The following is a 16,390-nucleotide window of genomic DNA, read 5'->3' as shown; positions in this document are numbered from 1 at the left end:
ATTAAGGAGGATCAAACGTTCTATTAATAATAATTAGACTTATCGGTTAATTGATAGAGTCATTAAATAGTTTTTTCATTAGTAATAATTAAAGCAGTTATTTTGTTGTTAACATTTAGATCTATTGGCTCATTTGTCACTCTCTTTCATAATTAGATGAATGGGTTATTTAGGTATTTTTATTGATGATAAAAAGAGAAGAGGGTGAAAACCTCCCATGAGCTGAGCTGGTGTCACGCACACCTTCGTTAATCCAGCCATACGAGGCCACCCCTCTTTTTTCATCACTCTCTCCTGTCTGCGTTTAATTCTGCAGTAGCCCTTCCCCGAGCTGCAGCCCCTGGGCAGCTCCACCCGGTGCCTCAGACACTCTCATCAAACACTCAGCCTTCTTCAGCAGGACGGCTGGTGCCCACCCTGTCCAGGTGCGCTCCCCACCGCAGCGTCCCCGCCTCGGCAAAGGGCCCCATCACCTATCCAGTCCTTCAGGGTCGTCCTCGTCCCCTCGCTCCACACACCCGACCTGCTGTGGAGTCTTGTCCACTTCTCCTTCCAAACACAACCAAGTCAGATGGGCTCTCGCTGTCCCGATTCTAAAGCCCAGATCCCAGCCATCCTGGCCCCCAGCCCTGAAGCAACGCACCTGCCTCCCAGCTGCCCCCTCCCACCGCGGCACCCCACCACCTTCCCCGGGGCCCTGTCCCCGTCCCCTGCTCACTTCACTCCTTCACACTGACCCCGTCGGTCCTGCCGTCGCACGGAGGTCCATCCAGTCTCAGGCCCCTGAACCCACTGTTCTCCCTTCCCCGGACTTTCTGACCACTCAGTTCTCAGCTTAAACGTGGCCCCTTTTGCGGGGCCTGCCTTGACCAGCCCCAGCTAGGACAGCCCCTCAGTTACAGTCACGCTGACTTCAACCCTAGGACTTCCAGTCCCAAAATTGTCCCTTCGCTTGCTTCCGCACTTGTTCTCTCTGTCATCGCAGCCCCCTCACCAGCTTCTAACGCCTCCAGGGCCTGACAAGCCACATCCTGCATCCTGGCTTGTGGGAGCGCCCTGCGCAGAGCGGGCGGTAGCCCAGGACTTGAGGGGTCCGCCTGCCCCCCGCCACCTCCCTCCTCCTCGTTTCTCCCTCCACTCCTAGCACTCTTTCCTCCGTAAACGGCGATTGAACATCGTCCCTGTGCCCTGCGAATAAACTGCTGAACAAAACCAGACACGGTCTCTGCCCTCCTGGGCCTTGAAATCCAGTGGGAAAATGCTGGGCGCTCCCTGTTTCTGTTTTTTGAAGTTACTTCCCACTCTTCATACTTTATCCCTAAAGCTTGGGAGAAAATTTAGCAGTCAGTTTGTCCAATTTTTACAGCTGCTTTTTAAAAATAAAAGCCACACGTATGAACTAGACAAATGCAAAGCTCCCCAGGTTGACGTACAGGTGGGAGCTCAGGAGAGTCTCCCTCAAAACACGCACGCAGGACGCGCCTCCGGACACAAGTCCTTGGAGCCCTGGTTTCCGCCTGGTCCGTGCACAACGTCTGCATCAGTGACGAGGGGAGGGTGCCTTGCCTCTGGCTCCTCGGAGAGTCCCTGGCCGCACGGAGACTGGCCTTTCAGTCTTGACTTCCCTTTAGCCACGTTTCTTTCCTGAAACCCTAATAATGTCCTCACCTATGAAAGAGGCGTAATAGTGCAGAGTCTTTGGCTTTCAAGCAGCTCTTTAAACAAGTTTATTGAAGTGTAGTTGACGTACAGTGCTGTGTTCGTTTCTGCTGTACAGCAAAGTGACTCGGTTACGTGTGTACACATTCTTTTTCATATTCTTTTCCATTGTGGTTTATCCCAGGCTATTGACTGCAGCTCCCTGTGCTGTACAGTAGGACCTTGTTGTTTATCCATCCTGTACATAACAGTTTGCATCTGCTCACCCCAAACTCCCACGGCATCCTCCCCCCACCTTGGCAAGTACACGTCTGTTTTCCATGTCTGAGTCTGTTTCTGTTTTGTAAATAAGTTCGTTCGTATCATTTTTTTTTAGATTCCACATGTAAGTGATATCATATGATATTTGTCTTTGTCTGACTTACTTCATTTAGTATGATAACTTCTAGGTCCATCCATGTTGCTGCAAATGGTATTATTTCATTCTTTTTTATGACCGAGTAGTATTCCATTGTATGTATGTACCACATCTTCATTATCCATTCATCTGTTGATGGACATTTAGGTTGTTTCCACGTCATGGCTATGGTGAATAGTGAAGCTTGTAGCAAGCAGGGGTTTTTGTTTTGTTTTGTTTTGGTGGAAGGAAGGCAGCTTCGTGCCTAAAAATCCCAAAGCCAGTACATGCAGAACAAAACAGAAAATTCATAAATTGCTTTGATTTAGTCATGAGCCATCTAGTTTCATTTGGAAACTTACCAACTAAGTGACTCAGATGGCCTTTCTGTTTGGGGTTTTGTTTAACTTATTTTCAGGCGAAAGAGAAGATAAAGTGGGGGGACTAATTAAAGTCAACCAGAAGTCTGGGGGGCGATTAGTCCCATCTAAACAGTAGTTGTTGCCCGTCACGGGTAAGGCCCCCAAGCCCACTGGAAGATTCAGAAGTGCCGCGTGCACCATCAGGCAGCTGCCGTCGCGCTCAGCTCTGTGGAGTGCGCTAGGATCCGGGAGACGCAAACGCCGCACCAGAGCCTTCCACCAGCGGCATCGCTGGGTCCGGCACTCTCCTCACGCCCCCAGCTACCCCATGGGAATCTCTCTCTAGTTGAGGCTCTGAAGGGCCTGTAACTCACATCCCAGACTAGCCCCTCCCCCGCACCCCCACCCCACGTCTCTTCCTTCCCCTGCAGGCTTCCCCTGGAAAAGCCTCTCCTCCTTTTAGTGTCTCAGGTAGCATCCAACCCCCGCCAGATGCTCACCTGTCACCGCTGAACTGCCGTGCAGACCTCCCCTGGCCTGCATCCCTCCCCGCCGTCCACTTAGCACTGGGCCCAGCCTCACTGGTCTGCGTCCCTCCCCGCCATCCACTCAGCACTGGGCCCAGCCTCACTGGTCTGCATCCCTCCCCGCCGTCCACTTAGCACTGGGCCCAGCCTCACTGGCGTGTTGCCTGCGCCATGGTTTCACTGTCTCCTGGTCTGTCTCTTCCAGGATTCCTTCTCCCTAGTGACCCTAAGGACAGCAGAATATCTTCCTAAGCACAGACCTGACTGTGTCTGTCTTCTAGAACACCTCTGTTATTCTGAGCTGCCTCAAAGACAAAGCCGGCCTTTTCAGACCCCAGACTTGCGGCCTAGTTTTAGGGGCCTCTGCTTCCTGTTCTTACTGGGCATCCCAGTCATGCCGAGCCGCCTGTTCCCCTTTATCCTGCTCCGTCCACGTGAGGTGCCCGCCCTCTTGGACCCCACCTCGTTTGCCAAGGCCCCATTTTGCCCTCCAGGACCAAACTCACGCTACCCTCTGAGCTGATCCCCGATTTCCCCACTATGTCTTTACTTGATTTCTGTGCAGTTAGAGCATCTTTCTTCTTTGTTGTTATTTTCTATATTTTTAATTAGATTCAACAAATATCTCATGAGTTCTTCCACGTGCCAGGACCCAGGGGTTTGCTACAAAAACTCCGAAAAGAAGGTATTATTGTACCTGCTACTCTGTATGCTTAGAAACCAGGCTTTGGATAAACCAAATACTGTGCCTCGAGTCAAACAGCTGCTCGGAATTTAACCGTCTGACTTTGATGCCAAGCCCACGGCTTTCCCAGGAGGTCACGGGCTTGCGCTTTATTTGCTCTGCAAGACTGCAGTCTTCTGGAAGGGAGGGCTGGGTCACCTGGAGATCCGGAGGGAACACGGAAGGTGCCCGATACGTGTGGACTGGAGGAAGGACCTCTACCCCCGCCATCTGGATCTCCAGGAGCCGCTTCTCCAGAGGCCCCAGGACTCTGCAGAGGCCTCTGATGTAAGGACCGAAGCTTCCGCCTGCTCGCTCCCCACTCCCCGCTCCCCTCCGTGGCATTAGCGGGTGCTGCCAGCATCCTGTCGCCCAGCGACACCTCGTCTTCCACCCGGGGCTCCTGTGCCCCCAGACTCCATGATGCTTCTCACTCATGAACACGCTGCCCTTTTGCTGGTGGTGACAGATGTGAGGTTTCCTTGCCTCTGAAGCCTCCTGGGGGAGGGAGAACATTCTCTAGAACATTTGCACATGCAGGCCGTGAGAGGACGGAGGCTGCCACATAGCCTGGGACAATCGGGGTGCACATCATGGGGCATGCACCCCACTGCTCTGTTCCCTCAGCGACCAGGCCCGGACCTCTTGTCCTCCTGCGTCGTCATGTTCAGTCTTGGGGCTGTAGGATTCATACCCCCACTGCAGAGCACGGGGAAGTGGACCTCCGCAAGGCCAGGAGCTCGCCACGTGGATAGGAGGCGGCATATCTGGGGTTCCACTCGCGCCCTTGACGATCAGCTCCTGCAGCGTGTGGACCCTGAGTGCCGGGGCTCGCAGCCAGGGAGTCAGGGACCACCGAGGTCATGGCGCCCTGTGTGTAGAGACCTCGGAGAAGGCCAGGCGTATGCTAGGTGCCCTAAAATTCCAGTTTGCTCCCTGCTGGCTGAGAGTGCCAGGTGTAGATGGCTGACGGGCCTGTGCACCACATCCCCCCAGCACTCCCTGCCCCTGGCTTGCAGAGGCGCTGGTATCAGCAACAAACGGAGTTTCGCTGGAGCTGAGTCCACTCTGACCTGGCGGGGCTGGACGCAGCCTTCCTGGGAGGAAGGTGTACACTGTGCCGAGTGATGGCCACAGTGTGGCCCCGGGGCAGCGTCCACGGGGCAGGCTGGCTCTAATTGAATCCTGACTGCTGTCCACCCCTCACCCCAACATTTCCCTCTGGGACTTGCAGGGCGCCCCTGGCCGGCTGGAAAGGAAGCCACGGCCACTGGCCAGCCCCTTGTGTGGCCGCGTCTGGAGCAGCTGTCCCACTCCCTCCAGCGCCGCCTCTTTGTAAGGCCCTTGCGGTGGTTATTTGATGACTGTGTGGGATTCTGCTCTCGGCCCTGAGCTGGTAGCATCAAACAGGCAGATAGTCATTAACCCATACCGCCTGCAGAGAAACGACCCGGGTGCTGTGGTCCTATGAAGGTGGTGGACTCGGAGATCACAGAGCTGGGCTTGAAAGCCCCAAGTTCATTTAACGCGCAGACAGTCTTTTAGGAGATGAGGCTGTTTAAGGGTGGACTGGCTGTGGCGGGTGGGGAGCTTGGCAGACACTTCACAAGGGAGGGGGTGAAGGACCAGGGACACTGTGCTGGATGCCACCGTGTCTAATGCCGGTTCCCTTTCCTCCAGGTTCCAGTTCCTCATCTTCAAAACGGGATGAACAGGGCCTGCCTGAAAGGATTAGCGTGAGGATTAAGATGAGGTGAAATGCGTGTAGCTCAGGGCAGAGTAAACCCTAAACGGAGGGTGCTGCCCCCTCGGCCTTCTACACCTGTGTTTCCTGCTCCCTCCTTGCAAGGGTCCCTGCTGGAACCCTGGGCTTGTAGTATTAGCAGCAGTGAGGATGGTAGTTAGGGTGCTGCATGGAGTTGGTCCAGACAGGTAATTCTCAGACCTGGATGCTCTCCACAGGTACCTGGGGAGTGTTCCGAAGTCACTGGCCCCTCAGATTTGTCCCAGACCTGTGCCTTAGAGTCCAGTCAAGGGGCCTGTTTACCTGTATTTACGACAAGCTTCCCAGGTGGTTCTGCAGCAGCTGGACTGCTCAGGATCCACTGGAGATGATGGCTGTGTGACCTCAGATGGGGCCCTTACCCTCTCTGAGCCTCAGGTTTCTTTATTGTTAAACAAGGAGGTTTAACTTCCAGTAGAGGATCCCTAGAGATCTGTCTACCCTAACGTGCTGTGAGAGTGAAACAAACAAACGGCAGCAGCCCGCAGGGACGTTTGCAGGAGACGGAGGAGGAAGGGGAAACAAGGTCAGAGTCATAAGCGGGTCAGGAGGCCAGCTTCCTGAAACGATCACTTTGAAAGAGGCCAGTGCATTCCAGGGGCCATCAGCATCACGGGGAGTGTAAGGAGGGATGAAAGCTAAGTGTATCCCATTTGCTCTCAGAGAGAGCTGCCTGAGGGGAGAAGGGGCCTTGGATGAGTTCCGTGGGGTTGAGGTTGCTGTGAGAGCCTCAGAGGTCAGGACGATGTAAAAAGGTCAACTGGAACATGCCTTATGGAGGGGTGGGTCCTGGGAGTGCCACCTGCAGGGCTCCTGCTCTGCCGGGAGGTGAGCGGAGCTGAGCTGTGGCAGATGCAGGCGGAGCAGGACTGAGCCACGATAGGGGGGAGGTCACCAGCCTTCTTTGGTGCCCTCCCCCACCTCTGCCCTCATCCATTAGGGGGACCCTGCATCTGTACCCACCCGGGCCACTGTACAGCTCTGCCTGGCCATTCAGTTGCTCCAGCCCCAAGCAGATGTCTCCTAATAAGAGTAGACGTTCTCCCCAAAGCCTCTCCAGCACTGAGCGAGCTACGTGGAAAACTAGGTCCAGGTGCCACCAAAAAGTTCTCTTCTGTAAACGTCGCCGTTCTCTGCCCTTTGTTGACTCACCAGCGCCCCCAGAGGGAGAAAAGGGAACTGTCCGCGGAAGCGGTAACCTTGGCCATTTTTTAGTATTTATCGTCCTCCAGTGGCGATGTATTGTTCTCTCGAAATGCACAGCGCTCTCCTCAGCTGTGTTCAATGCAGTTGACTTCTCCAAACGCTTACTGAGCACCTGCTCTATTCCAAGCCCTGGGCTTGTTGCTGTGCAAGATGAGATGCGGGGGGCAGCAAGAGGGGGGCTCTGCCTTCGGGGGCCCGGGGGTCAGATGAGAACTGTTGCATTGGCCTTCGGCTTGGGGGAGGGAGCGATTAATTCTGCCTGGGGAATTGCAGATTTCAGAAAGGTGGAGACATCCATCCGAGCAGCGAGACAGGGGAGGGAGGGCATATTTGGAGAGACACCTGGACAAACAAAGGCCAGAGGTGCATCTCCTAGAACGTATGTAGTGGAGAGAGAGAGGGTTTGAACAGATCTCTTGATTCACCCCAGGTGATTCGATGCTGAATAATGCTTGGGAACCACTGTTCTAGAAGCTTTTTGTTAATGGGTTAACCCATCGTGTGTATGTGTGTTCACGCACGTACGTATTTATTTTAAATGCTCACATATTTTAAATATGTATTGGAATGGATGATATAACAGACAGTTGTATTATCCCGCCAGCCAGACAGTACACACGTTGCCATTTTGCAAATTTTACTTCAGACCTTCTCTTTTTGCTCTTGTTACTTTTTGTTGAAAAAATGCAGTATTTCAAGTAAAGCGGCGGAACCCCCCTTCACTGGTCCGCATCCCTCTCCCCTCTCAGAGGACAGTGTCACCAGGAGGCTGCTCCACGCACGTTTGTAACCCAGGCTGTGCTCTTTCTCTGCAGGGCCCCCCAGGACCGCCTGGCGCCCCAGGCCCCCCTGGACCCGGAGGCCCCCCGGTGAGATTGGCTTTGATTTTCTCTCCCCAGGGCACTTAGATGGAGGGTTCGTGGCCCTGGGAGCCGGGGACATCGTGGTGTCGAGCCACGTGTTCGCTCTTTGAGAGCAGAGCAAAGGCATGAGCAAGGAGGGCGCCCCCAGCAGCCGGCCCTGCAGCCCCTTCGATTGGAAATAGCGTCTGAGCTACACAGCGCATCGTTGGCGGCTCCTAGAGATGCAGGGGGAGAGACACACTGGGCTGGGGTCGTCCTTTTGAGGTCTTTCAGGAGCGTGTGGTTTGTCTCCCCTCCTGCATTTCAGGAGCCCTCTGGGAAAGTTCCCTGTAGGCCGAGCGGAGGGATTGGGTCCCGCTGGGTGGGGCAGAGGGAGGTGTTTCCACCCATCCCGCCAGGCAGGAATGAAGGTGCCGGCGACCCCGACTGCAGACCAGACGAGCCCTGCGCCGGCCAGCCTTGGAGGTGTGACGATTCCACGTCTCACCATGGCCCACACCAAGGACAGCCAGATTCCCCCGAGCGGTACCCACCCCTGGGTGCCTTTGTCAGAGCTGGAGACCTGGACTCCTGCCAGGAGAGGTGCTGGGAGAAGTGAGCTGATGCTTGGAAGAGGTCAGACTGAAGGTTCCCCTCTGGTTCCCTTTTCAGGGTTTGCCTGGAGAGATCGGCTTCCCAGGAAAACCTGGGCACCCTGGGCAGGCGGTGAGTGACCAGAGCATCCTTCCCTGCACTGTCCCGTCTCCCCCATCCTCTGTGACGGGAGTGGCCGGGCCCTTTCAGCTGCCACCTGGGCCGCTTTCCAGCGGGTGACGCTCCGTGCCCTTTCCTCCCTGCCGGCAGGACCAGGACCCTGGTACCCAGGCTGCCTTCTTCCTTCCGTGGTGCCTGTCATGTATGTGCTCTGTCTCCTGGGGCCGCTCCCCCATGGCCCCAGCCGGAATGCAGACTGGAGCACCCTCTCCCTAGGCCGCCGCCTGTGCTCTTGTAACTCAAAGGGACGTTCAAAAGTCCTTTGCTGTTTAAAGTGTGGCTCCTCGTCTGTAGGGCCACTGCCAGAGGGTCGCAGAAGTGACGGAGGAGGAGACGTGAGACACGGTCCAGGGTGCAGCAGAGCTCTTCCTGTCACTGTGCCGATGGTGCTGCTTCTTTCCCAGCCAAAAAGATCCTGGGGGTCTGGGCCTTCCCCTTCCTTTAAGTCCTGAGGGTAGAGCTCATCAGACCTTAATGTCTCCACGCAAGGAAGTGGGTGCAGACTGAAGCTGGGTGTCTCCTGCCGTTTTGGCCTGTAGCTCTTCAGGGCAGGATGGTAGGCGTGGCCTTGAGCTTCCGATACCATGTGACCCTGATGGGCCCTCCCAGGCCTGGTGATGGACCTCAGGGGGCCTCTGCTCGTCCGGAAGGCATTTCCTTACTGCCGGTTCTCTGATGGGGCCAGCAGAGGAGGGGAAGGCTGTGGATACAGAAAGCCTGTGCGACCCACAGAGCTGACGGGGGGTTGGGACGCTGGAGAAAGGTGACAGAGGGAAATTCGACTGTGCAGCACACAGTGGTTGTCCCCTTGTCACTGGACCACAGTTCCATTGGCGGCTGTAGATTAAAGGACGTGACTGCTGGATGCCAGCGTGCTCGGCCCCGTTGAGCTCCAGGTACCAGGCCTAAGGCTCTCGACGTAAATTAAGGGCCGTGACGCCCACTCTCAGGCGAACGGGTCCACACCTGGAACGCGTGGTCAACTGTCACCCACAGACGTTCCTGAACACGTGGTCCACACAGTTTCACCCACAGACACTTGACAGCAGCGAGAGCGCCACCGGAGAGCTGGAACACAGGACCAGTCCTGCGTGTCTCGCCCACCGTGCCGACCAGCTTCCGGCTGCAGCAACTCAGTGCAGCGCTTCCCTAACCGTGCCTTTCATGTTGGTCTGTTTTTCTCCCTCTTGGCGCAGGGCCCTCCTGGAAAGGATGCGCTGAACGGACCCCCAGGCCTGCCAGGACCGAAGGTGGGTGTGAGTTTGGGAACCCAAAACACAGAAGCTAAAGACATTTTTGATTGTTGGTTGCCTGGGCCTTGGATCACGTTTGGATTCCGAGTCATGCCGGGCTCGGAAATGTTTGGATTTCCAAGGTCAGGTATGGGCGAGCCCCTTATTCCTACTTAGGTAACTGGGGAAGGACTTTAAAATTATTCTGTTAGAAATGTGTGTGTATTTTATTTGCAAGGAGAAAAGCCTTTCAGATACTCTTACATAATAAGAGACTTCAGTTTAGAAAATACTCTGGTGGGGCTCATTACAGTAAGATCGTTAAGAAAAGAGTCAGAGGTTAACTATCATAAAATTGGGAAGCAAGTTCACAGTCTACCCACTTCAGATGGACAATTAAAAAACCATACAGCCAAAATTTTAACAAGTGAACTTCACCTTTTCATAACAGACATTAAGCTCAAGGGTGAATGTCAGCCGTCCTCGAAAGGCAACTTTTGGATGTTATAGGAAAATTCATCATCCTTTTCCATAAGCAGACTTAGAAGCTTAACTTTTTCATGACAAGATATAGAATAAGTATGGATTCAACTTAATTTTATGGGCATTTCATGTAAATATTCTCCATCCTCCTCGCTCATCTTTCAAGACAAAAGATAAGGGCTAACCAAGTATTTTGTGGTCTCAAAAGCACTTAGGCAATGTCTTCCCTACTCTGCATCCCTCATTTCCGTTCACTTATGTCTTTATAAATCAAAAGCAGAGCCGTTGAATATGGCATCTAGGAAGTGGTTTGAGCTGCGGTTTCTGGTCGCCATGGTCACACACATTTGAAGAGGTTCAGTAACACCTAAGGCCCAGCAGTTTTCTTCCTTCCAGCCTGGACCTGGTCCTGAGGCTGTCTCCTCCAAGCCCAGCCCCTCCTGTTTACTTCCGTTTGTGTTCCTTACAGGGAGCCCTGGGAGACAGAGGGGCAGACGGTTTGCCCGGACAGCCTGGCCCGCGGGTAGGGACTCCTTCCCCATCACGTCTGTTATTCTAAACGGTGTGTTTGGGGCTGTGTGTGAACCTCAGCTGACAGGGCCCAGCATCTGTATGAGCTGGAGTGTGGCAGGAAACAGCCGGGGTCATTGCAGAGGGGCTGTTTGAAAGGCCGAGGGCCGGGTCAGGGGGTCCATGGTGACACACCCTGGACTGGTGACAATGGATGCCACCCCTGGGGCAGAGGAGCAAGGGGGCAGTGCGTTCCTGGAACCCGGGAGCCATGTAGCTGGAGGAGAGAGCCCCCGAGAGAGCGGGAGCCTTGGGAAGAAGGCCAGCATCGTTGCCTAGCTCGTCCTGGGAGGGAAGAGGCAAGGCGGTCAATACCCCCTCCTCTCTCTCTCTCCTGTCCCTTAAGCTTTTCTCTCCCTCCGATGCTCCCTGACCCCTACAGAAGCAAGGAAGCGCGGCTGGCCTCATCTGTAGAGGTCAGCATCTCAGATGTGGCCTGGGCTTAGGGTGCAGTGGGTACAGAAGAGAGAGGGCTGGACCCTGCGTGCGTGTGTGTGTATGTGCGTGTGTGTGTGTCTGTATGTATATATATATGGTGTGGCGTGTGTGTATGCGTGTGTGTGTGTGTGTATATGTGGTGTGCCATGCATGTGTGTGCGTATCTGTATATATATGTGTGGTGTGGCATGTGTGTGTGTGGTGTACGTGTGTGCGTATCTGTATGTATGTGGGGGGTGAGGCGTGGGTGTGTACACGGTGTGTGCGTGTGCACAGCGCCTTGCTTCCGGAGAGGCGTGTGTGCGCACAGCCGAGCGCGTGGGGAGCCCTCTCCCTCCCGTCACAGGGCCTCCGAGTCTACTGGGTTAAGCGCTAGTTAAGGCGGTGACCCGCTCTCGGCCACCAGCTCCCACCCCTGGCCCACAGGCAGGCACCTGGCGGGCTCTCGGCGAGGGCTCACTGGGTGGAGGGTGGGTCACAAACCACCCAGCGAGGGCACAGCTGTGGCCTGGACTCACCTCGCTGGCCAGTGAAGGGCCGATGGGTAAATCCCGGGGCCCTGGGTTCCCTGCTGCCTCACTTTTTCAAGGAGCGAGCACTCTTCAGACCAGATGGAAACCACAGGTTATAACGCACCGAAGCTGTCTCGAGGACGCCCGCCGGCGGGACTCAGTGTGCAGAGTGCCCACCAGGAGCCTCCCGCCCGCCCTGGACCCCGGACTCTGATTATTGGCCCCTGCCCCCGTCGGCACACAGCGAGCCGCCACTGCCACCTGCGAGCACAGCGGCCCTGCGTGTGTTAAGACTCAACATTCATGTTTTAAAAAAAATGTATAATGATCCCCAGTGACTGGTGTGTGACTTGCTGTGTTTTGTCACAGCATGGACGAAGCACGCGTGCTCTGCCCTGAGGTGCTGGTTAGGGGTGAACCACGTGGTCTTAAAGCACCAAGGCCACCTTCCAGGGTCTGAGTGATTGGCTGAAATTCAGGCATTTCCCGGAAGTAACTTGCAGCATTTGCATCGCTCCCTGTTACCCTCCTTTTTGGACTCCGTGGGTTTTGTGGAGTCCCCCGTACCTTAGAGCTGTGTGTCCTCCAACCTCTGAGTTGCCACACCCTTCTGGGCTTACACCGTGTGAATTTTCACATTCCGTTCAATAGTCTTCAGAAGAATCTGTTCCCATCGAGTTCCCTGTGCACGATTCTGTGGACGAAGGTGATCAGTCAGAAGTATTGGGGTGAAACTGAGGTGCCCTCGGGGGTTTCCTTCATCTCTCCTTCTCCGTGTTTTGTGTTTATGTTCACCCCTAATGGCTGGAAGGTTCAGAGAGGTCTGTTACTACAGCTCACGTGTCATTTTTGTACGATTTCTAGTGTGATACTTTAAAAAAATTTATCTAGAAAGTTCAAAATTGTGAGTTTCTGCCATTACGATGCTTTTAGGACATACTTTGTAGCTTCAGAGGAGACCTGGCAGGAGTCCTAGTTACTTTATCTTGACAACATGCCAGCTAAAGATAAATATCTTCAAAGAAGATGATGGCTACGTCCTGGACACGGCGGGTCTTGAGTCAGCCCAGAGAAGGGACTGGTTGTGGGATGAGCGGATGCATCGCCTCTTTGGCTCGTGTCAAGAATTCCGGACGCTGCCCGGCTCTCCATGGGCTGTGCTTTGGCTTAGGATTCAGGAAGCACTTCAGGTGGCCTTCGAAATGCTTTCTACCCAAACTCAGCCCCCCAGCACCTTTCCCACTGCAAAGGTGTGACCATCCTAGCAGCATGTGGGATCTTCCCGGACCGGGGCACGAACCCGTGTCCCCTGCATCGGCAGGCGGGCTCTCAACCACTGCGCCACCAGGGAAGCCCCTCCTTGTTGTTTTGAGCTGTAAGTGTTTAGATTCAGGATGAGTGGACTCAACCTGTTTAAATGCTGTCAGGGCAACTTCAGAAGCTGTTTCTTTTGAGGGAAGCAGAAGACAGCGTGAGGGAGTGTGGACGCCCTCTCTCCAGAAAGGCGAATCACTCGGGTCTTCAAAGCCTGTGACGCTTGTGCTGCTTGTGTGAGAATCGAGGGTTGTGGCTGACGGGGGCTCTGAGGGTGTGGGACCAGCTGGGATGACGGCCATCTCTGCAATGCGAGTGGAAAATGATGGGGTGTCTTATTTTATCTCCAGGGTGAAGTTGGGGAGCAGGGCCCGGCAGGCCAACCTGGAGAGAAGGTCTGTTCCACCTTCATTCGTTCAGTGCGTGCGTTTGTTAGTATACGCTACGCCTCGTGTCACTTGTCTCCCTGGAGCTCACGACCTTCCCGTCGTGCGCTCATTTACTTACCCCATGATGGTCAGCATGTCCTACGCATCTGTCGCTGTGGTGGGTACTGGGGTCACCACCACTGGCCAAGAGCAGTTGAACAGGTGCAGCGAGTGGGGCCATGCAGGTGGGGGGGGCATAGGAGTCCCTCTCGCTCAGACTTGGGGGATGTCAGGAGAGGGGGCCAGGGGGTGACCTCGTGGCTGATCCAGAGGAATGAGGAGTCAGACAGCAAGAGAGGCGAAACAGGGGTTCCCGGGGAGGGAGTAGCAAAGTGAGGACCACGTGGGGACTCCCCATGAGCGGACTCGCTCGAATTTGCTTTCCACGTTACCCCCGCTGAGCCAGAGGTGTCTGGGGGGCCGGACGGCAGGCGGTAGAGAGCACAGTTCCCTCACCCTGGACCACGGGAGAGCCCCCTTGCTGAGAGCCCACTGAACAGGGACGCCGTGTTCTTTCCACAGGGACAGGCAGGGCTCCCAGGCCTGAGGGGAGAGAAAGGAGAACAGGTGAGTGGCAGCAGTGTCTTCCCAGCAGGGCCACGTGCCTGTGCCCCAGTAGAGAAGCCCCCTTTGCAGTCTTCGACCCTGGGGGGATGGGTGGTGATTCAGGCTGGGATTAGAGCGTATTTCCTCCGTGTTCATGGAAGAGAAAAGGAAGGGGATCAGGCCGCTCTGGTCCGAGGGCTGGAGCAGAAGGACGGTGGCTGCGGGGTCTCTCTGCAAAGGGTGGAGCAGCTTCAGGTGAAATGTGTGGGAACGGTTGGGGCTGTTACCTGTCAGGTGCAGAATTCGGTGCTTCACACGCACCTGACAGGCTGTCCCTTGAACTTGGTTTTCACCACGGCAGGGCAGGTTGGGAAGAAAAACACGATACTTTGCCCAAGGTCCCCTTGCTCTCACCTGGAAGAGGCGGCCGTTACACTCAGCTGAGTGCTAATGTTTCCTAATTTTATCTTTCTCTGTAGGGAGAGAAAGGGGAACTGGGACTCCCGGGACCGAAAGGTGACCGAGGGGCAAAGGTAGGAGCTCCTGTCGTTGTCCTGGTCATCCGGTCCGTGAGCCGCAGAGCCTCCCTTCTGTAGTTTGTGTGCGTTGCCTGCAGTTCCGTGGAGAGGGCAACTCCTTGGAGTCACGGTGGTGGCCTGGCGTACAGTCCTGGTTCTACCCGGCGTGTGGTTCTGAGCATCTCATCTGACCGCCTTGTGCCTCCCTTGCTGGCCGCCTTGTGCCTCCCTTGCATGATGCTGACACAAGGCGAATCCGCGGGCAGGTGGTTCCAGGAGCCCTCACGGATACCGAAATCGGTGGATGCTCGAGTCTGTTCTGTGAAATGGTGGAGAATAATGAATACAGTCAGCCTTCAGGAGCCAGCCCATGGGGGTCGGGGCCCGCTGTGTGCCAGAATCGTGGGAAGCACTGCACGTGTAGTGACTTAGGTGACACTCGTGACAACCGGAGAGGGGTCATGTTATCAGCAACACCCCCAGTTTATAAAGGAGGAAACTGAGGCGCAGAAAGGCCAAGCCGCTTTCCCAGGGCTGCATGAATGGAGGGTGGTGGAGCCAAGACCCGACCTCAGTCTGGGCCCAGCGTCCTGGCTCTGACCAGGTCCTCACCTCACACCAGCCTGGCCCGAGGGGAACCTGAGGAGCGGCCACACCCCCGAGGGGCCCTGGTGCCCCTGTCCGGCATGGGGCTGTCACCTTGTTCTCCCAAGTTTGCACGCTCGTCCCCTCCAGAGTCCTGCCCTCGACCTTTCTCAACTCCCGTCCCCCTCTCTCGGGCTGAGGGCTTTGTTCTGGACAGACCTGCGATCTATAAATAGAGATCCTGGAATGGAAAGAGCTTTGGTGGGTGAGCCATTCAGGCCTGCTGCTCTCCTGGACTTTTCAGAAAGCAGTTTTTATTTGAGAAACTCATTTCCAGAATGCAGGGGACTCAGCGAGACCATTAAGCCCGTGTTATTGCTTTGGCAGAGTTGCCAGGGCCACAGCAGAATCACATTCAAGCTTCCGAAGAATCTGGCCTGCTTTTCTTTTCCCCTAGAGAAATATGTAATAATAGACAATTCTGGTCAAAATAAAAAACCTAAAATAAGACATTCAGGCAACATTGCCCCCTTCTGACTGTGCCTTGAGCACCCCTGCCTCAGTTCTCTGGTCCACTTTCTCCCCACCAGCCACTGTGAGAATTTTGTCCCCAGGGCATCTTGGAACGTAGGGTGATACTGCGTCTGTGTCAGCTAGCGCTCAGAGAGTTAAACTACGGAGAAGCTGGGATGGGAACCGAGACCGGTCACATTAACTGCAAAACTCAAAGAGCCTTCTCCAGCCAAGCAGCTTCCTCTGAGTCAGAGAGCTGCCTGGGCTGTGCCCCACTGGCCACTGGCCCTTCCTTCACCCCGCAGCCCTGGGGGCGGGGGAGGCTTCTCCAGAAAGGTGGCCTTGAGGCTCTCGGTGTTAGAGACGCTCTCCAACCCTCTTCTTGTTTATGTCTATTCATACGTTCCACTGGGACACGCTCAGCTTTGGTCATTTGGACTTTTTAATGGAGGGTAAATTGGTTTGGATGAGACTGGTTTTGGAGCACGAGGTCGACAGTGTCAAGAAGAGAATCGGGTAAACTCGGATAATGCAAATAGCGCTGAGAAAGGGTTCTTCTCTCTGAAGCTTCTGGAACTTCAGTCAGGGAAATGCTGCACAGTGAGTAGTTCAGGACTTGGATTCTGAGTTTAAAGCCAGCCTGAGCCATTTGCTGGCTGTGTGACTTTGGGCAGGTGAATGAGCGTGGTAGCTTCCGTGGAATGGGAACACGGAAGCACCTCTGTTACAGGCATTTAGACGGAGATTAGAGGTGTTAATGCCTGTAGAAAAGTAAGTCGTACCTGCGGCTAAATCCTATATAACCATAGAAATAATCATAGAAGACTGTGTAACTACATTTTATTATCGTATTATTGTTACTAAGAGCAGCCTTTCCTCTCTCTAAGCCAACTTTATTCATTCATTTGTCCGCTAATAACCATGAGTGGACCCAGGCCTGCAACAGGCCTGACCCTGGGCTGCTCGGAACACACCTG

At 54.8% G+C, this 16,390-nt stretch overlaps 1 protein-coding gene across 1 annotated transcript in view; it reads left to right on the top strand.

Annotated features, from left to right (window-relative positions):
- COL22A1 (collagen type XXII alpha 1 chain) overlaps positions 1 to 16,390 on the top strand; it is a gene marked incomplete at its 5' end in the record, with an annotated part of 247,097 nt that overhangs the window by 137,107 nt on the left and 93,600 nt on the right. The window contains 7 exons of the mRNA XM_082858984.1: positions 7,474 to 7,527; positions 8,173 to 8,226; positions 9,471 to 9,524; positions 10,459 to 10,512; positions 13,174 to 13,218; positions 13,774 to 13,818; positions 14,277 to 14,330. Of these exons, the coding sequence (XP_082715110.1) occupies positions 7,474 to 7,527; positions 8,173 to 8,226; positions 9,471 to 9,524; positions 10,459 to 10,512; positions 13,174 to 13,218; positions 13,774 to 13,818; positions 14,277 to 14,330 (360 nt within the window). The remainder of the gene's footprint in view (positions 1 to 7,473; positions 7,528 to 8,172; positions 8,227 to 9,470; positions 9,525 to 10,458; positions 10,513 to 13,173; positions 13,219 to 13,773; positions 13,819 to 14,276; positions 14,331 to 16,390) is intronic.

The sequence above is a fragment of the Leucopleurus acutus genome, assembly GCF_964270905.1.
Source record: "Leucopleurus acutus genome assembly, chromosome: 17".
NCBI classification, from domain to species: domain Eukaryota; kingdom Metazoa; phylum Chordata; class Mammalia; order Artiodactyla; family Delphinidae; genus Leucopleurus; species Leucopleurus acutus.
This window is presented reverse-complemented; position numbering and strand designations above follow the sequence as displayed.